Here is a 20,717-nt window from a genome sequence, read left to right on the forward strand (position 1 = left end):
ATGTAGGGCTATTAGAGGCAGCATCTGGAGCGGGGCCAGAGGACAGGCAAGGAGAGGGTGTGGCAACTGGGCGGAGGTGACTCTTGTCCCCCTCCCCCCCCGCCAGATTCCCGCCACCGCCTCGATTGGGCCTTTTCCCTTTAGCACCTCTTTTCCTGGCCGTGCTCACCTTGTCGCCCTCAGCCCATGCAGTACTCTCAGTCAGGCAGGACAGGGTCAGTACAAAAGGGTTTCTTTATTGGGTGTTGGGTACAGAGTAGGTGCTGGGCCAAGGGACACTGGGGAAGCAGCTTAAATATGGGGCAAGCAGGTGGGGTGGGGGCCAATGGTATGGTCGCTCCCTAGGGCTGCGCCAGGACCCATCTGTGCTCAGAGCACAGGCCTCACCCTTTACCCAGAACAACCCTGAGGTGGGAGCGGGGGCAACTTGAGCCCCTGGAGGCATCCTGCAGCTGGACAGAAAGCTGTGCACACAGGGGCACAGATTCAGGGCAGCATGGGGTCTGCTGGGGGGCACGGCTGCCGGGGTTTGGTGGTGGGGGGGGGGAGGAAGGGCATGGTCCCCGGAGCCCCTGTGCCCCTCGGGGTTGGTCCTGGAACGGCAGGTTGGGAAAGCGCCCGAGGGGCCGGACCACCTGGGCCTCATTTCTTCACCTTGGCATCATAGGTGCCCGCATGCTTGTAGGCGCCCACATAGCCACTGTCATCAAGGATGTCTTGCCTTCCCGCGATACCTTTGCCCTTGCCGCTCTCATCAAAACGCTCCTTGTGAGAGCCCGTGTACTTGCTGGTGTCCGTCAGCCGGTCCACAGCTCCGCCCGTCTTGGCTTTCTGCCCAAACATAACCATCAGGCATTCTGAGAGGGGCCGTCCGCCCCGCGGTCCCCACAGCCACCTCTGCCCGCCTCCCGCCCCAAATCCCTGGATTTCAAACCCTCCAGGCTCTCGGACTCTGAGCCCCTCAGCAGCCCCAGCTCAGACCAAAAAGGCCAGCAAGAGAAGGAGGAAGGCACGGCGGGAAGTAAGTGCGGGAACTGTTAGGTTAGGAAAGTGCCTCGCTCACTCTCTCCGGGCCCACCTGCCCTCGAGGGATCCCCATGGTGCCAGACCGCAAGTGGCCAGGTTGAATTCAGGGCGAGAAAGATACTTACTGTGACGCCCACATTGGCCGGTTCCTTGCCCGCCACGAGCTGGCAGATGGCATCGAAAGCCTCCTCCTTGCTCTTTCCCTTGAACCGCTTGGCTGCCAGCTCCTCCAGGGCCCTCTTGAATTCCTCATAGTTGATGACTCGGGCGGTCTTCCCCCTGCCAGGCAACATGGGCATTGTGATCCCTGGCCTCCCTTCTGCCAGCTGCTCAGTCCCTGCTTTTTCCAATCCCTCCTGAGCATCAGTCTCTTCCCTAGAACCCTCCCTAACCTTGAGCCCTCCTCCAGGCAGGGGCTGGGGCAGGAGTGGGAGCCAACACTCCACGGCCCCCATGCCATCTCATGGGTGGCTGCCTCTTCTGCCCAGGAGAGCCCTCCACCCCCCCCAGATTTGGGGGGTCCCACCCTGTCCCCAGCTCCTCCGATTGGGCAGGGAAGTGGGGAGGGAGATCCTGGCGAGCTTGGGGGCAGCTCTCACTTGACTTTGGAGAAGACAATGTCAACATCGGTGCCGGTGACACTCTTGCCGTCGGCCACTTTGCAGTCCTTGCACAGCTTGGCCCAGTTCTTGCCGTTCATCTCCTGTCCCGTAGCCTTGGTGTCACCGTGGATGGCAAACTTGCGGAAACTCTCCTCCAGCCCTGCCATGTCCGTGCTCTCTGCCATGCTTCCCTGTGGGGCCCGGGTACACAGCTACTGTCACTGTCACCCAGCCCAGGCAGGGCCCCCACCAGTGGCCTCTAGGCTCCTGAATCCCCAAACTGCCCCCCGCGGGCCCTGGCCCGAGTTCTCCACCCCATGCCCCGTTTCCTCTTGGTGCTTTGCTTCAGCAGCTGGATCAAGGCAGGGAGCGCAGGCTACCTTGGTGGCTCAGGACCGTCCTTGGGGCCACTCGGCCACTCAAAGAAGAAGAGCTGACAGTGGACCAAACCAACGCAGCCGGGCTCAAAGCAGAGCCGAGCTCCAGACCTGGCCCTTGGCAAGGAGATCGAGACCACGGCCCAGTGGGGATCCCTCTTCCAGGAACGATCTGCACGGACCTTCTGCTGGAGAGCACAGAATGGGAAGTTTGGGAGCTATGTCCCTAAGGGAGGTGCCCAAGGAAGAGCCAATGGCATTGGGCCCGGTGGGCTTCTAGGAGGGACTCGTTAGAGCTGTGAACCTGCCTGGACCTGTCTTCCGGCAGCATTTGCTGAGGCCCATGGCAGGGTGGGAACAGGGCTGCATTGTCCAGCCCAGGCCAGGAGTGGTACCCAGCTGTGGAGGCAGTAGCTGGGGTCTTCCAGGTCCACCCTGCTGTCGCTGGCACAAGGGACCCACGGGCAGGTGGACAGACGGGCCATAACCCTCAGCCCCTTCCTTGGAGGCGCTGCCATTCTGGCCGGAACAGTGTTGACAGAGGGCACGGAAAACTCAGGCCTGAGTATGAGGGCTACCGGGTTGCCTCCCCCAAGGTTGGCCATGCCCCTGGAAAGGTGGTGCCTGATGGGGTGGGGGGCGGGGGGGGGGGGGCAGGCCAAAATGCCCCGCACCTGGGTGGCGGTGGATCTGACCGGCGCTCTTGTTACTATTTGCCATTAAACAAAAACGCAAGGGGTGGGGTGACCGGGGGGAGGGGGGGTGGCGGGGGGAAGTGTGTGTGGTGGTGGGGAGGGGGGGAATTGGCTCCAGCACAGTCACAGTTTGTGTTGCTTGGAGATTGTTGTTAAGGGAGGGTGGTGCTGCTTAGACACAGTTGCTAAGGGAGGGATGGTGTCTCAGGGTGGAGCAGTGGTTGCCTCTGAGCCTATGCTCAGGGCCGGGGCGGCTCTAGGAGTGGCTCCCTGATGCCACTGGGCTCGGCTAGGGAGCCAGGGGCAGTATAAGAGCTGAGGTGGAAGCCAGAGCCCCAGGTCTCGAGAGCTGGGGTAAATCTAGAGTTCAGGGTAGGACCTATCCGTTTATACCCAGAGCCTGGCCCTTGCCTAGCCATAGAGTCAGAGTTAGAGCAGCTAGCCGGGTGAGGGATCCTGTGAGCTGACGGTGGGGAGAAGCCTTAGACCTGAGTCTCGATTGGCACAGGGGGTCAGAATGCAGACTGGGCATATTGAGGGATAGACAAAGAAGCTGACAGAGGACAGTGTGAAGGGGGAGTAAACCTCCCCTCTTCCTTGCAGTCCTACGGTGGCGATGGTGGGAGGGGGACAGGGTGAGATGAAGCTGATCCCTCATTCAGTGGGTCCAGGGGAAATCCTTCTTCAGGGCTAGTAGTACACAGGTCATCTGCCCCTCTGGGGGTCACCAAGGATGGGGGGCAGGGGGCGATTCAGAACTATATTCCTAGAGGAGGTGTCCGAGGGCTGGGAGGGCCCTGGTCAGCTTTAACCCCCCCCAAGGGAGAGCCGGTGGGGCAAAGGGGGTGGTGACAGCTTGGGGGCCTGGAAAGCTAGGCTGGGCTGGGGTTGGAGCATTTGGGGGGAGGATGTGAGGTGAATGAGTGAGTGCTCTTAGGTTTTCAGGGTCTCCCTCTCACGCACAAATGCTCATGTTTTGGTCCAATCTGAATCAAATCCTGATACACAGCCATCTCCAGTGGCCTTCTACACACCCAAACCATCACTGAGGAAGGATGAAACACTTCAACCCTGATCTGGGGCCAGTACCCCTTAAAATCCCAGTAGGAGAGGAAGGAGCAGAAAAAGAAAGAGAAGAGGATGTGGAGAAGGGTGGCTGAGTTCCCTGGCCTGCGGCTGCAGGTCCCAGTGAGGGGTGTGGGGGTGCCCTGCTGACGGCTGTTGTTAAGAAGTGGGAGTGGAGGAAGGGGCTATCTACCCCCCCCCCACACACACCCCAACCCCAGGGTTTACAATGCCCAGCAAGGGAAGGGTCCGAACTGGAGAAAGAAGCGAAGAAAGACAAGGGGTAGGAATGGGAGGAGGTGGGAAGGGGGTGGGGAGGGCTCCCAGCTGGCCATCTTGTCCAGCCACAGTGGCAGCCCAGAGACAGCTGGAGCCATTAATCAGCTGTCCAGCAGAGCCCCCGCCCCTCCCCCCACCAGATCAGGAGGAGGGGATTCTCCAAGGAAGAGACTCCAGGGAGGGAGCAGTAGGCACCACCCTGAAAGCGCTAGCAGCTTGTGCTGCCTCTCACTCTTGGACCCATTAGGTACCGCAGAGGGGAGAGGCGGGTGGGCCGCCTGTGGCTTCTCCCTCTGGACACCGCCCAGCTTAGCCCCCTTACTCCGGGGTACGGGTCAGCCCAATCCCCTCCTTGCCTGGCTTCTTCAGAAAGCCCTAGGTTCTGCTGGTTTAACCCAGGTGCCAGCGGACTCGCCTCTCCCTGCTGTCTCACTGGAGCTTAGGCTCTGTGTCCTGGCCCCACACTGAACTGCTCGGCCCAGGCCCTACCCTACCTCCTCTCGGCCTGTGACAAGGGGCCCCGGGGAGTGCGTGGAGAGTTTCCCCAAACTCTGGCTCCACTGGGGTGGGGGTTGGGGTGGGGGGTGGAGTGGAGAGAGGCAGAGGCAGGGAGCGGACAGGGGCAGAGGTGAGGACAGCCAGGTCCTCTGGAGGCTGGGATAGCTGGGGCAGCTCAGGTCAGGCAGGGTGTGGTCTGCATGCACACTGCTTCCCACTCCCCCTCGACGCAGCCCCCTCCCTACCTTATGGGCTCCGGGACATCACCAGGGGCGAAGCCCTTCCCTCGGCAGGTCCGCATGGGTCCTGCCTCCCCACGACCCTCAAAACCCCCGTCTCTCCCGTTCCCCCCCCCCCCCCCTCCCCGGCTCCATCTCTGCTCTCGGGGCACCCCGTTCCCCGCTCGGCTCTGGCCTGAGCTGGAACATCCTGCCAGGTTGATGGTCCTTTCCTGATTTAGCAGGAGGATGGGAAGAAGGAGTGGGACATAAAGAGAGTCAGGAAAGGGGAGAGAAGGGGGGAGGAAAGGAAGGGAGAGGGTGTGGTCCCGACCCTCTCCCTCTCTCCACCATGCCCTTGCGCCCCCCGACCGCCCCCCCACCCCCTCCCAGGGGCTCACCGCCCCGGCTGGGCTCCCTACCTCTGAGGCCGCCCCTGTCTGCTGCGTGCGGATGGACGGTGACAGACAGTCCGTTTGAGAGGCTCCGGCTCCGCTCCCTGCCGGTGTCTCGGCGTGAATGCAGCCCAGGCGGAGTGGCTGATTATCCTGTGTTTCCCCGCGTCTCCATGGTGACATCCTGTCCCTCCTCCCCCTCCCTGGGTGGGGGGGGGGGTTCTCTTCAGGAGAGTGACCAAGGTCACGGCAAGGCCCCGCCTCCAGCTCCCGCCCGGGCCCCGCCTTGCCTAGCTGACATGTGTTCCCGGCCGGGCCCTCGGCCTCCGTACTCTAGTCCCCCCCACCGCCCCGCCGGACCGGCTGCTCTTCCCGGATTAGTTTTCCCACCCCGCGCGAGCTGCCGGGAATAGGGCAGCGGCAGCCGGAGGGATGCGCACGGAACTGCTCCACCCTACCGCGCCGTCCCCGCCCCCGGCCCCTCCCCGCAGCGGCAGCCTCTTCCCCTCGAGCCCGCAGCCGAGCTCCACAGCCGTCCGGGGAAGCCGGCCCCGGGGCTCGGAGAACGGAGGGGGCCGGGGGCCAAGGCGGCCCCCCCGATCGACCCCCCGCGCCTCCGGCTGACCGCGGGGCTGAGGGGTCGGGAGGGATCCTGGCAGCAGAGATGAGGGTAATGGAGAGGGCCGGGGGAAGAGTAGGGATTTGCCAGAGGGAAAGATGAGTCCCATTGGGCTCCATCTGGGACAGACCCCTGGAAGCAGCGGTGGAGGGGAGTGCATGGGGCGGGGCCAGGGTATCCAGAAGAGCTATCATCCCTTCTCCCCCAACCCCCTAAACAACCCTTAACAGTCAACCTCCCCGCAAGTTTTCATGCCTCTCCAGCCCGCTCAATCTCCCAGCAACTGGGCCAGTCTTCCAAACTCCTTTCTGAATTCCCCAATTTACTCTCCCCACTTCCCCCTGCCAACTTTTTATTCCGCTCCAAAGAATCTACCTAGATCCCTCCTACCCTCCACTGCAAAAGGGTCTGAGATCATTCCCCCCCTCCCGCAAAAAAACCTCTCTTTTATCCCCTGCTGGAGCTCCCCTACCTCCCTAGCCCACTCCCTCCCCTGCCCCCTTCCCCCCCTCCCTGTTCTAGGAAAGGAATGAGAACATCCTTTCTCAGCTGATGGTATCTCTCTGGCTTTGGATGTGCAGGTGCAGGCTATCTTGGCTCTTGGCTCCCAGGCCAGAGGGATGGACACTTCATCCAACCTATCTGCCCTTTTCAGAAATGGAGTCACTTCTAGTCTGAGGCAGACTAGGGTGGGGAAAATGTGTGCAGAAGGACTCCAGCTGCCCCTTTCCCTAGCTCTTCCCTACCCACCCCCATTCAAAGCCCAGCCTGAGTCTTTGCCTTGCTGACTCCCTAGTCCCTCGTCCCTAATTCTGAATTCCTCCAATCTTGCCCCAGGCTACTTCAACAGTATTGGGTATTCTTCCCAGCCTCGTCCTGGGCCCCCTTGGTTCAGAGCCATGAGAACCTAAGAGCAGCCCAGCTTAGGCAGTATTGTGTGAACAGCTAGAGGCATATTCATTCATTCAATCGTATTTATTGAGCATGTGTATGTACATACACACGTGTACACACACACACACACACCCTGCGACAAACAGCTAAACTTATGGACACACACAAAGCTATACATAAACTTATACACACCCAGCAACACACATATTCCAGTTCCACAAAGACACACCTAGCAACACACAGAGGCAGACACCCACACATACTGACACAGCCACCTAGACACAATAGCACACATGCACACAAACATACCACTTTGCCCTGAAGACAGGAAGTTGGGCATTTTTCCATTCTGACTCGTCTGCTCATTCTCTCCAGTTCTATCTGCTCCCAACCCCTCCAGACCCTTCTCCTATCCCACTCTCAGCGTGAGCAAGGCCTGGTGACCCTTCACTGACCCTGGTCTTGTTCTCTTCATCCTCTATGCCCCCTTCCCTGCCACTCCCAGGATTGTCTGGAGCCATCTCCCACAACCCCGTCGAACACCGAAGATCCGGGGCCTGAGGCCCCAGCCCAGGATGAGCTAACTCAGACCGTAGAGAGGAGAGAGGCAGGTTAGGGAAAGAAACAGAGGAAAGAAAGGAGACGGGAAAAAGAGGCTGGCAGTCATCTTGGCTCTGGTGAAATGAAGAGGCCAAGGCAGTTAGCAAAGGATATAAAATCTATATTTGCGGCTTCATCTACCAGGCCCATGGGTAGTGGTGGGGGGGTATTGCTGCTGCTTTTGCTGCATCATTAGTTATCAAGCCACTGGATCCAGGCCAGGAGATCTGATGAACCCCGGGGCCTTCATTTCCCTGACTGTGCACCCCCACCATATCCAAAGCTTCTAGAGACCTCCTTGCTTTCCAAGAGACTGAGTCTTGGGGGAGTGTGGAGGAGTGCTCCTAAAGTGAACTCAGTGCTGGTCTAAGGTGCTGGCCCGGGGAGAGGGGATGGTGAGGACGAGGGGAGGCATGTGACGGCCAGGGCTTCTTCACTGCATCCTGGGGTCTGGCTTTCCGGGCTGGCTCAGCCTGCCTGCCCGCCCATGGTCCCAAACCCCATATCACTCAGCTGCCAAAGCCCCGGTCGGACAGATTCTTCTCCCTCTGGCCCCTTGAGGGATGGCATTGGAGCTTCCATACACCAGGCCACTTGTGCTCATTTGGGGAAAGGCAGGACCCAGGAGCTAGGCCCCATGCATAGTCAGGAAAGAGATGGGGCAAGGACTGGGGTAGCCGGAAAGCAGGGGCAGGGCTTGGGAATTGGCTGCTTTAGGTTCTGAGGCTCAGGGTAGCTGTGAGTCTGAGATGTGCTTTGCATAGATCTGGGCAGAGGGGCAAGGAGCGGGCAAGGGGCTGCTGGATGGACACACACAGCTCTGACTCACTCAATGGCACTGGGCCTGGTGCCGCAGCACTCCCTCTGCTTCCTTGGCACCACGCCCCACTGAGGAGGCAGTGAGATGCCATCCTCGGCCCAGGGAAGGCTCTCCTCCCGCTTCTGCCCTCCTTCCCTGCTGGACCCCTGTTCGGGGCTCTACGACCCTGAAGCCTTCCGCCAGCAGGAGCGAAAGGTGGCCACGGGCGTGGAGGGGCAGCTGGCCCCCATCTGATCTTCTGAGCAGCAGGGGAAGCCAGCCTCCCCAGGAGTTCTTGACGCCACCCCACCCGCCCCCGCCCATGGCCTGTGCAGTGGCCACGTGGTTTGAGGGTGGGGCGGCCGCCTGGGGCCAGACTGAGCCTCTCCCTGCCGGCTCCCACCCAGGGCACTTGCAGCCATGATGGGGGTAGGTCCGGCTGAGCCCTGGAGTCCAAGCCAAGTCAAGATACATGGAGGCCCTAGGCCTTGCCAGGCCCAGGATCATCCGGGCCCAGGGCCAGACCTAAGCCAGGTCCAGCTCGGGACATTCTTGCTCCCCAGGGCCAAGATGGCAGGAGGGTCCATCCCCCCCATTGGAGACAGGGGGATCCCCACTGCTCTGGCTGACGAACACAGTAGGCGCCTTGCTGCCGAGCTCCAGCAGCTGCTCGCCAGACCCGTTCCTCCACAGGTGCCTCCCCTGAGTCGGGGTTGGGAGCGAGAGGTGATGGTGGGGCTCAGGGTGGGAGATAGCCAAGTCCTGGCAGGAAGTTACTTGGCCACCCTCATCTAGGGTTGCACTACCTAGGCGGGTCTGGGCCACGGGGATCTCTTCCATGGACTCAGCCGATTCAGAGTGGTAGTCAGCTGGGGGGCCAGTGGCCTGAATGGGGCTGACAGGATCGGGGGGCCGGGAGGCAGGGGCAAGGTATGCAGGCACTGGCAGGCGGAGGCTGGGGGAAGAAGAGCAGGAGGAAGAGCTGGAGAGGCTGGCTGCCGAGGAGTGCTCTGGAAGGAGAAGAGGAGAAAGATGAAGTCCAAGAAGGAGAAATGTCCTTCCCACCCCCATGGCTCAGTCCTTCATTCCTCCAGAGCCCCCACGCTCCAAAAGATAGGGAGGGCGTGGGCTTGAAGAGACTGAGGTTGGGGAGCCTGGGGAAGTGAGGGTCATGGAAGCTGAAGAGCAATGTCAGTCAGAGGATGAGACCAGTACGTTCCACTGTCCTCCACTGAGGACCAACAAGAGGAAACGTGACATTCAGCTCAAACAACAGGGAGGCCTTTTCCCTCATGGGTGCCAACTCCAGAAAACGGAAGGGGCAGGGCTATTAGTTTTGTTCCACTCCCCACCACCCAGCTTTGGAAGGAGGGCAGGCAGCCAAAGCTAGCCCACCAGCTCCCCAGAGCCAGATGGGGATGGACTTGCTCCCCCCTGCAAGCTGGTTTGGCTAGGCCTGGACTTCTGGGCTTCCCCTTCTCCTCACTTCATTCAGGCTTTCTGTCACCAGTAGCTGGGAGGGAGTTCTCCTGCCTCAGAGAACGACAGGGGCCTGACCGCCACCCCGTCTGGACCTGGATCCTTGCTCTCAGTCCTTGTTATGGCTCCAGAGCTGGGGCCTCTCATAGGACAGGAGAATCCCTCCTGCACTGTGACTCTGGATCTCTCTAGCAACCCCTGGAAGTCTTGACCCGACTTCACCCCAGACTCAAAACCAAAAAGTTGGCACCTGTGCTTTCTCCATTCTGATTTGAAGGAGTAAGAGACAGTGGTGGTATGCCCAAAAAGCTACCGCTTCCCTGGGGTCACTTCCCTGGGGTAAACTTGCAGTTCTACTGGCTGGTGGCTGCTTGGCCTGGAGGCAGGGGAGAGAAGGGGCAAGGCGAATCCGGGAGGGCCTCGGCAGCCCTGGGATTTCGGAATCTCTCCCTCGCCAACTGGCCCAGAGAGAGATAATCATTTCTGGGCTTCTTGCGGGGAGGGCAGGGAGGAAAGGCCAAGACCTGCAAGGACAGGCATCCTGGTGGGGAGGGTGGGAGGGGGGCGGTACTGGCAGAGAGGGGGCGGAGAGGAACTCACCAGGAGAAGGATCTGGTAGCATAGGTTGGTCCCGGCTCCCGGATCTGTTACTTGTTACGGAGGCTGGTGTCTTTTTCCTCTTTTTCTTCTTCTTCTGTGAACAAAACCAACAAATGTGATGCCATCTTCCTTCTTTCTCCCTCTCCTATCTAACACTACTCCTAGGGCTCAGGGCACGCTCTCCAAGGAAGTTCCTTACTGACCCACTCTGGATTCCCTGATCCTATCCGAACCTCCTGACTTGGCAGGTCCCATCCCTGTATTCTCGGAGGTGCTGTTGCTGGTGAGAAACTGCCAAGGAGGAGCTACCTTTGACCAGAGAGGGGACAGCGGGGGATAATGGTGGGAAGGCACTTGGAGCAAGATCGGGGAGCTTGGGAGGAGGAAGGAAGCTGGGGTGTCAGGAGACCCGCTCAGCTACGGGCTTGGAACTACAGAATCTGCCAATGCTGGGATTCAAAGAGAGCTACAGACCCAGAGTAAGCAGGGATGGGAGGCCTGGCAAAGAAGGGCAGGGGGAGAAAAAGCTGAGAAGCCCAACCTGAAAGGGTCTCGGGGAAGAAAGGGTCATGGTGGCAGCACTCCCAGCCAGTTCCCAGAGAGTAGAGCTTGCCTCTAACACAGTGGGTAGACGAATCCCTGAGTGAGCCAGGAGAAGGCAGCAGGGCCCTGGGGGAAACGTCTGTCTGGCATCCCTACCAGGGCCTGGGGATTGGCAAGAGGCGAGAAGAAAAGAGGAGAAGATGCCCAGGCTCTGTCCACCAAGTCTGCTTTGCCAGCTGCAGGCTCCTGTCCCTCACTCGGGGGGACAAAACTAGACTGAGTCGAGGAGCCAGCTCCCACTCACCTGAGGCTGGGACGTGGGGGGCAGCACGGAGGTCTCCGGTGAGGAGGGCAGCTCCAGCTCGGCATTGACATTGTTGATGAATAACCTGGAGAGGCTAGGAGGAGAAGGCAGAGGACAGGCCAGCTGAGAGAGCTGCCAATCCCTCCTCAGGTCAACCCCTTGTGCCCCTCCCCAGCTGCAGCTGGCTTGCACCCATCCTAGGCAGCTCCTAATCTCCCTTAGCCAACCTGGGGCCCTCTCTCCTGGCCCTCAGGGCCTAATCTGGGCCTGCAAGTGGGAATGAACTGCAGGAAGACCTCATAAAGTGGAGTGAGTGGGCTGCTAAAAGGGCAGGAGAGCCTCAATGCACCTAGGGAAAACAAGTCAAAGAACAACTGCCCGATGGTAGACTCCAGGCTCCAGGGCAAGAGTCAGGAAAGAGATGGGCCTACCTATTATTGGAGGGGCATTTTCCCCTCTTAGCCATGGTGCCCCTATAGCCCACCCCCAGGCAGGTTCCCTCTGCTCAGGTGATCCACCTGCAGCTTCTGTCCCTCGCCCTCTCTTCATCCCTTTCTTCTCACCACAGATCACCTGTGGCCCCCGATTCCACCCATTTCCTGCTTTCTACAGTTCTTCCAATGCCCCCTAGCCCCAAAGATTCCCTTGTGCTTCCATCGAAATGCTGCCCAATGGGATTGGCACGGGGAATGAGCCCGACAGTGATTTCCCAGAAAATGGATCAGAGTGATTCCCGGAAAAACCCCTGGCCGCTAGTCTTGCTGGGCTTTAGCTTTCCTTACAGAAGCTACCCTGTGACATACTTGCCCCTACCCCACAGCTCCTTACTCAGATGCCCTATCAGTTCCCAGGAAGGGGCAGCCTCAGACGCAGCCTTTGAAGAGAGGAACTGAGGAGGCACACTGGCTGTCACAAACAAGCATGAGGAGGGGAGGGCTGGAGGGCTGGGATGAAATGACTCAGCAGCACTGCCTCTCCGGCACTGAGAGAAGGGAGGGGAGGAAGGACGAGGAGAGGGGGAGGGAGGAGTGGGCAGAGGGAGGGAAGAGAAAAGGGGGGAACAGGAGAACAGAGAAGGGGAGAAAGGGAAGAGGCAGAGAAGTGGAGAGAGGAGGGAAAGTTGGGGGACAGAGGAAAGGCTTTAGAGATGAGTCCTGGTCAGTCCCAGTCTGTGGAAGCAATCTCCACCTAAGCTAGGGCATAAGGTATACAGGGTAGGGGACTACTCACTCTGTTTCTGATGTCCTAGGAGCTCCAAAAGAGGTTTCCTCCAACTGCCACTCAGAAGCAGGGAAGTCAAGCCTCTGGACGTAGAATTCCATCTCCTAGAGGGGGCAAGAATGAATGCAGCCCAGCTCTGGGGAAAAGATGGAAGCTTGAGGGAGGGAGGGAGTGGGCTTGCCCCCATCCCGCCCCAATTTAGGCCTAGGAGATAGGAAGGCAGCAGCTGGCACAGTCAGAGTGCCTGGGAAAGAGCCTTTGTCACGGGGAGGGGGGCCCGGGTGCGTGCACAGAACAGTGTACCTGCTTAAAGCTGACTCTGCACTAGGCAGATTCCCCAGAGCGGCCTCAAAGTGCATTCAGAAGCACTCGGTCTCCTCTGCCTGTACAAGGTTCTCTCCCGATCCTACTCTCAATACCAGCAGGTCCAAGCTGGGCGTCCTTCCCCCAGTTCCCCCACTAAGACCCCATTCAGAAAGGATTTTGTCAAGTGTTTTTCCCCACACGGCCCCTAATCCCCCCACCCCCATCCTGCTTCCTCCCCACATCCTTTTAGATGGAGCAGGGGCTTTCAAACTGGCCAATCAGAAGCCTGTTTCACTGCCTAGTGCTACCTGTTAGACCTGGATCAGAGCACGATCCTGGGAGGCGGGCTGTACAGGATCCGAACTCCAAACGCAAAGTTACATCTTGTTAGCAGCTTCCCAGGTCAGCACTGCCTTCTGCACATTGGACTCCCTGATACCTAGATATTACTTGGGGGTGGGGGTGGGCGGGGGGGAAGAGTTGTCCTCCTCGGCAGGGTCTCGTCTCCACACTGAATTAGCACCAACCACTGCCGAGTCTGAGGGCAGCTCAGCCCCAGACTGGATTAGGAGGGGAGCTGATGTCCGGTCTGTTGCTTGGCTCCTCTCCAGAGAAAGTGACTGTGCGGCTTCTTCAGCTGCCAAGAGGGTTCGGTGTTGGACCACCTCCCCCATCCCAGCCCAATACGGGGAGGGAGATGAGCTGATATTAACAGGGCTGCTGATATTAAAGGTCCTTTCCCTCCAGTTTGCTGCTCACTTGTACACCAGCCAGTCTAACACCGGGGTCTCGGCTCCACCGACACTGGGGGAGGGATACAGCTGACAGCTCGGTGAGAAATGGGATTTGAGCCCACGGCCCACCCCCCACTCCGAGGCCTACTGATCCAGAGACCATGAATGGCGCTTCGGGGCCAGGAGGGATTGTCAACGCATCCCAGCCCCGGCCTCTTCCTGGAAAGGGACCCCGCTGCACAATACCACTCATCAAGCATCAGGAACCAGATCCGCCCAATGCCATCCAGCAACTCACATCTACCGTGTTCAAGACCACCATCATCATCATCAACCACAACCAATCCTTGTCTGACCTCTGGCTCGGCCTTCTGAGCTGGCCAGAGCTTTTACAATAAAGCCACTGTCCATTCAGCATGGACAAGAACCATGGCCGATTAGGGAATCCCTACCCCCACCCTGGGCAGACCCGGCCGAAGGTTAGCCCTGCAGAGCCTGGAGCAGGGGTGGGGGGCCTCCTCCTCTTCTAGGAGGCGAACTGCTCAACCCCCATCCCCTCCCGTGATAACCCGGAGGAAAGAGGCGGGGTCTGGGGGAGTCTATTGCTGCTCAACGACCAGAGGAGGGGAAGGGGCTGGGGAGCCGAGAACAGCCCGATCCTGCCTGGCTGTCTGTCCTGATTGCATTTACCAGAATATTTCCATGGAGACAAAGGGCGTCTTGACTAATGCTGAGACAACAGATTGCATTCCGTCTCTAAAACAAGTTACTGTTTAGGAGCAACGTGGACACAAGGGCTCCAGAAGTATGCTGTTCACTTTGGCAAGCACCCCCCTACCCACCCCCCAATGTCTCTCTTCCCCGAGAGGGGTTGGGGGCAGGGGCAGGGGCACGTCCAGACAGGTAGGGAGGAGGCTGGGTGCCTCAGCCCTTATGAGGCTTGGAGACAGAAGGGGAGAGAGGGAACTGGGGGGCTGGGGGCGGCTGGGCTGCTGGCGGAACTTGGAACTGAGGGTGGAGGTGGCTGTTCGCCCTCTGACTTCTTGGCTGGGGCCTCCAGGGAGGAGAGGAAAATTCTGGGGAGAAGGGTTAGGAACTGCTTCCCCTGGGAACTTTTCAGGCCAACTCCACTTCCCCCGTTCTTCCCAAAAAGCCCATCAAACTTTCTGTAACCTTTACCCCAGTGCAGAGGGGCCACTATCTCTCTTGGAGAAATCACAGCCACTGGGGCTGGGCTGCGTGTTGAGTTCTCGGGCGAGGCCAGGAGTTTAACAAATACCATCATTATTATTCAGAAGCCTCCCCTGTCCTCCCTCCTTTTTTCCTTCCCTTCCTAGGTGGAAAAGAGGAAGTAGGGAGGGAGATAAAGGTCAGGGTAGAGGCTCTAGGCTGAGGAGCTCTTCCTCGGGCAGGTGCTGAAACAATGCCCAGGGCTACAGGCAGCAGAGGAAAAGGGACATAAAATGGGGCCAACGTCCTGCGGACTATATCGCCCTCCCCACCGATCGTCCCTTCTTGATAACTCCTTTCGGAAAGAGGGGTGCTAGATAGGCTCTCCCGCCCACAACCGGTTGGTGAAACAATTCCAGGTTTAAACCCAAGTTGGTTGGGAGATGGTGCAGGGGCTGCTGCAGCCTGTTTGTGGGTGGCAAATGCAGTGGAAACCAGTCTGCCGGTGATCTGATCATTGAGTTCAGGGGCGAGTCACCACAGCACCCAAGCCCTTCTTGCCCAGAGTCTCTTCCTCTTCCATCAGGCTTTCCTCAGGAGTCATCTGATACTTCCCCAGCTCTTCTGCCCCCGGGGCTGCCAAGAAACTTTACTACACCCAAACACACCCATAAAACAAACCCCACTACCAGCATGGAAGCAGGCTGCCACTAAGAGGGCCGTTCCCGCTTCACACTCCACTTCTCCGCTGAGGGAGCCGCAGAGAGCCGCTGGGGTTGGCACTTAGGGAAAGTGTAAAAGTGAGGCTGGGACAAAGAGGTTTCAGACTCGGAGGCTTCTAGGAGATTCCTGAAAGAAACGATGAGGAATATGGTGTGGGTGGGTGGGGGGAATCATCCATTTTAGGCAGGAGGGTGAGGATGGGAGAGGGACAGAATTTCTCTTCTTCTAATTGGATGGGAAAGAGGCTTCGGAAGGGCAGTAACTTGCCCTGGCTCAAGTGGGCCTGTACTCCTTAAACACTTTGATACTGACCCCACCCGCAGCACTTTAGTCCATATCCTTATTCGCTCCCATTTCCCCTAGTTGTAATTTATTTCAATGTCTGTCCCCTTCTAGACTGTGAGATCCTTGTGGGGAGGGATTGTGCCTACCTACTCTGTTGCAATGTATTCTCCCAAACTCTTAGTACAGTGCTCTGAACACAGTAAGCACTCAATAAGTACCATTGATTGGTTGAGAGCAAGAGAATAGGGGAGAAGGAAACTGGCATGAGGATGTCCCCAAGCTAAGGAACAGTTAAAGGAGATAAAGGGATTCATCTGTGCAGCTGCTGCACTGGGCTCCAATACTCCTCCCCCAGACAGCAGGGCAGAGCAAGGGGCTGGGAAGGAGGAGGGAGTGATTGAGAGAGAAGGGTCAATTAGCCAAATTCAATAAACAGATGGAGGGGCTGACCCAGGGGAGTCAAGAGCCTCTTCCTGCTGTCAAAGTTCAAGCTCCCAAACCCACCATCTTCCCGCAGAGCCAAATCCCACCTCCCCGTGACTTTCTCAGGCTTCTTTCTCAGGGAGGTTTGTGTCAGTACCCTAGGGAAGGGGTAGAAAGACTGCGGATGTCAGCTAGCAGGTTTCCAGTTCGTTATTTCTGTAAAATGGTTGCCGAGTCAGCCTCCAAGGCACCTGGAGAGATCGGAGAGGTGGTGAGGAGGATGAGTCCACCCCCGTTTTCTCACAGGGCGAGGAAGACCTGAACTTGGGCTGAATCTGTTCCTGGACACTTATGGGAGTAGAGCTAGGATTTAAGCCTAGATTTCTCACTGCCCCCCCCCCAACACACACACACACACACACACACACACACACACACACAGCCCACCTGCGCCCCCCACCCCCACCCCACACCACGCCGGGCTAATCTCCAGCCCGGGGCCACTCCCGAGGAAGCTTCAGGGAAAGCACAGGGAGACAAAGTGGAGCTCGAGATCTCGAGATCGGAGTTGGAAACCGAGCCAGAGTTAGCATGCACCACTCGTGCAGAGCACGAGCAAGCTGGGGCAGGGACTAGACTGTCTGGTCTCTTATGTACCCCCACCCCTGCCAAGCGATCCCATCCATTCCCACCCCGGCCTTCAGTTTCAATTACCACCCTGGCAGACACATTCTGGTGAATAGCCACTCCCCGGAGCTCCGCAATGCAGGTGGGCAGAGCCCCTCCCAATGCGGCTGTGAATCAGGCTGGCCCCAGACACACATAGCCTTTCACGAGCCCTTCAATAGCCTAATTGAGTATCAGCCAGCTGAGCCACGTGGACTGGCAGAAAAAGGCAAACACCAAGAGGGGACAAGTTGGAACCCAGGAAAGCACATTGGGTTGTGCCACCAGCACACTGCTCAACCTTAACTGCTCCTTAGATCCCCTGCAGGCTCAGACCTTCCTTGGCCTGGCAAGACGCTCGGGAATCTCGGGAATCTCATGCCCTGTCATTCCCCTTTCCTGGACTCTTCCTGGACTTTTGTTGCCGGGCTGACTCCCCTACGCAGGCCTTCCTTTTCAATTCTCCACCCAGGCCCCTGCTCTATGGATCTGAATATTTGGAGTTGGTGGGAGGGGAGGAGGGGGAAAAACAGGGATGGCTTCCTGTCCAAGACCCAGATAAGCCCAGGGTCAGGACCCGCCCATGGAAAACATCTCACCAAGGCACCTCATCTTTGTTCTGACTCTGTTGAATTGTACTCTTCTCTGAATTGTACGCTTGTTGTGGGCAGGGAACATGTCTACCAACTCTGTCATACTGTACCCTCCCAAGCGCTTAGTATAGAACTCTGCACACAGTAAGCATTCAATACGATTGATCAAAGTGCTTAGTACAATACTCTGCACACAGTACACGCTCAATAAATATGATTGATTGAAGTGCTTAATACAGCACTCTGTATCCAGTAAGCACTCAAGTACCACTGATTGATCGATTGATTGACTTTGATCAAAGAAAGCTGGGAGGAAAGCAGATCTGGCTTCTCTCTCCCAGCTCAACCAGCCTTCGGGGACTAGGTTTCCCACCAGTACAATGGGGATCCCAGACACACACACTCCCAGGGATTCTGGCAGCGGACAACGTCTGTGGAGAATTCTGGGACTACAGGCACATCTATCGCTCGCCCTCTCTCAACCCCACTGACGCTGACTGCAAGTGTTAGAGCCCTGACTCTTGGGTCCCCGTCCTCAGCAGCACATGGGGAATGGTGAGAAATTGCCTCCCCTGGCCCTTTCCCACCCAGCTAGGGCTCTTCCGCTAACCTTGCAGCAAGGCTCTTTGCGACACTCCGGCTGAACTCTTGCCCGCGCCCTGGCGCCCTCCTGTGGAGAAGAGTGGAGACCAGCCCGTTCAATCCCTGGGAAAGCGCTGCCGAGTGTTGCGCTTGCTGGAGTCCAAGAATGCCCTGCAGAGTGAGCAAGCCCAGTGCTGGCTGGCTAGGAATGACAGCGATGCCTTAACAGCTCCTAAACAGGCCAAGCAGGCAGCTAGAAGTCTTTGAGAAAGCTCCACCACTTCATTTCTGCCTGGCCTTCCCCTCCCCTCCTGACGGAACGGTTTCTCTGCTCCTGCGATTTCACTGCATTTTCTTCTCCCATAGAACCTACTGGCTACAAGAGGAGCAGCAGAAGTCTTTCTCTCCGTTCAGCCTAATCTCACTGAGCCTGGGTGTGTGGAGACTCCCAGCTCTTGGTGAGATGGCAAATCTCAGAAACAGGGCTCTTGGAGACTGACCCCTCTGCTGCCCTGAGTCACTTCCACCTGGATTCCAGGGCCCAGGAACCCCTCACAAGGATGACTACATCTAATGCTGGTTAGACTAAACGCCATGCTCAGAATCCCTGGTATCCAGGAGTAGGTAGAGACAGGTAGGCAGCTGGGTCACGTCTGTACTTGCTCAGTGTCTTTTTTTTTTACGAAAAAAAAAAAGAAAAATCAATATCTTTGAGCTTCTGGGACAGCTGCCTCCACCCCCAGTTTCTTGGGCCAGTCCTTGCCGTGGATGGGATGTTTAAGCAATAATACTAATAACAATATGAATATTCATTTATATGCCACTGCTGTCAAAGGGCTTTCCAATTATTAGCTAATCTCCAAAATGTTTCCTTGCCCCATTAACCCCTGGAGACCCTGCCGTGGTCCAGCTTCTGTGGGCACACTAAAGGATTGTTGACCCACTCAGGTTAGGCTCAATCCTGCCAGTCTGCAGGCTGAGGGTAGGGGAGAGAACGTAGGCCTCTGGAAGTCCATCCGGCGACAGGCCTAGGGGACCACCCTAGGGTACCACTCTCCCTCAGTTAGATCCCTGGCCTGTGAACCAGACCCTTTTTAGGCTATGTCCCAAGAGCCTCTGGGAATCCAAACTTGATTCCCCTAGAGAAACCCTTTTGGCCCTGGTTTTCCTCCCTTGGCTCTCAGGCCCATCCCAACTCCAGGCGGCCGGGTCTGCTGGGCTGGAAGCCAAGTCCCTGGCTCTCCGCCTAGCCATGTGACCTGGGGAGCTCTTTTTCCCTTTTTGGATGTCTTCCTGCCCCCATCTCTGAGTTCAGGGGGCAGGGCGGTGGGCATCACACTCTCCCCTGGCCTCCTTGTGCTGGGGTTTGGGGAATCGGACTTCCAAGGTAAAAGCTCTGCAGGCCCCTAAACTTCAGGGCCCACGTCATCCCCCGGGCCTGGAATGCCCTCCCTCTGCCCATCCGCCAAGCTAGCTCTCTTCCTCCCTTCAAGGCCCTGCTGAGAGCTCACCTCCTCCAGGAGGCCTTCCCAGATTGAGCCCCTTCTTTCCTCTCCCCCTCGTCCCCCTCTCCATCCCCCCGCCTTACCGCCTTCCCCTCCCCACAGCACCTGTGTATATGTATATATGGTTGTACATATTTATTACTCTGTTTATTTATTTATTTATTTATTTTACTTGTACATTTCTATCCTACTTATTTTATTTTGTTGGTATGTTTGGTTCTGTTCTCTGTCTCCCCCTTTTAGACTGTGAGCCCACTATCGGGTAGGGACTGTCTCTATGTGATGCCAATTTGTACTTCCCAAGCGCTTAGTACAGTGCTCTGCACATAGTAAGCGCTCAATAAATACGATTGATTGATTGATTGATTCAGGGCCCATAGTTTCTCCCTGCCCTGGCTCACCTGCCTCCCAGGCATTCCTAGCCTGAAGGATCTGGGTTCTAATCCCAGCTCTGTCACTTGGTCTGCTGTGTACCCTTGGACAAGTCACTTAACTTTTCTGTGCACCAGTTTCCTCATCTTCAAATGGAGATTAAGACTGTGAGCCCCATGTGGGACATGGATTGTGTTCAACCTGATTAGCTTGTATCTACCCCAGTGCTTAGTACAGTGCCTGGCACATGGTAAGCACTTAAATACTATTTCAAAAACTAAACAAACCCAAAAAGCTCTGCTCCTGATGGGTGTCACAGCAGGCTCGGTCGGGGTTGTGAATGGTGAGAAACCCTTTGAGTTTCCCCCACTGCATTTGGCCCAGGCTGAGACCTGCAGGGTCAGGGTGCTTACCCATTAGGTCTTGAGCCGGGGGAGGTGTTCACCGGCCGGGACAGAGGCTCCCTCGAGGGGAAGAGAGTGTAGGGGAGGGGAGGGGAAAGGAAGGGATGGGAAACCCAGGGCTGGGAGACCCTGCCTTCCTCCCTGACACGGGAGAGCCCTATGGAGCCCTGGCCATCCCCTCAGGCCCTGCAGCTGTTCAGGACAGTCCGGGCCCTGACTCTCCCGCCCCCCACCACAGCTATGATGGAGATGGATGCGCTCGAGGCAGCGGGATTCTGTTGAGAGGGGCTGGGCCCTCGGGGCAGGATGGCTCCCAGCCTGTTTGTGTTTGTATCTGGTTGCTATGAGGGGAACATGAAGAATCCGGTGGGCTAGCATTTCTCATCACAACGTAACCGGGCATCTTGGAGCCTTTACTGCTCTCTGAGGGACTGCATTGAGTGCAGGCGTTGGGCACGCCCCCAAGAACAAACAGTCCCCTCCCTCTGGCCTCCGGCGGCCAGCACTCCGCTGAGCTGCTCACACACTGGCCTTCAGGAAGCGCCCAGACGTGGGAATGAGAACAAGGCGGCTCTGCGGCAACACCCCACACTATTCTCATCCCGCTAGGCAGTGGGAGGGTTGGGGGCAGGAAGGGAGTGAGGGAACAGGGAGTGAGGGAGGGAAGGGAAGACAGGGAGGGGAGGGGAGTAGAAAGAGCAGCTGTTGACTCCCCAGCTTGTAACTCCACCTCCTGCCCC

The 20,717-nt window shown here is 57.8% G+C and overlaps 2 protein-coding genes across 3 annotated transcripts in view; both read right to left on the reverse strand.

Moving 5' to 3' along the window:
* Nucleotides 1-215: 215 nt before the first annotated feature.
* Nucleotides 216-5,382, reverse strand: TPPP3 (tubulin polymerization promoting protein family member 3). The gene is made up of 4 exons (XM_038772953.1): nucleotides 5,183-5,382; nucleotides 1,626-1,819; nucleotides 1,152-1,305; nucleotides 216-831 (listed from the first exon to the last, which is right to left on the reverse strand). The coding sequence occupies exons 1-4, from the start codon at nucleotides 5,336-5,338 to the stop codon at nucleotides 643-645; spliced, it is 693 nt and encodes a 230-aa protein (XP_038628881.1). The 5' UTR covers nucleotides 5,339-5,382; the 3' UTR covers nucleotides 216-642.
* Nucleotides 5,383-7,368: 1,986 nt separating this feature from the next.
* ZDHHC1 (zinc finger DHHC-type containing 1) overlaps nucleotides 7,369-20,717 on the reverse strand; it is a 31,632-nt gene continuing 18,283 nt past the window's right edge. Inside the window, exons 8-11 of one of the 2 annotated variants that reach the window (XM_038772842.1) lie at nucleotides 12,224-12,318; nucleotides 10,994-11,087; nucleotides 10,147-10,237; nucleotides 7,369-9,077 (exon numbers count right to left, since the gene is read on the reverse strand). In XM_038772842.1, coding sequence (XP_038628770.1) covers nucleotides 8,593-9,077; nucleotides 10,147-10,237; nucleotides 10,994-11,087; nucleotides 12,224-12,318 — 765 coding nt within the window. In that variant the 3' untranslated portion in view covers nucleotides 7,369-8,592. Of the gene's footprint in view, nucleotides 9,078-10,146; nucleotides 10,241-10,993; nucleotides 11,088-12,223; nucleotides 12,319-20,717 lie in introns of both variants that reach the window. The other variant, XM_038772841.1, reaches the window with a different exon arrangement.

Source organism: Tachyglossus aculeatus, chromosome X1 (genome assembly GCF_015852505.1).
Source record: "Tachyglossus aculeatus isolate mTacAcu1 chromosome X1, mTacAcu1.pri, whole genome shotgun sequence".
NCBI lineage: Eukaryota > Metazoa > Chordata > Mammalia > Monotremata > Tachyglossidae > Tachyglossus > Tachyglossus aculeatus.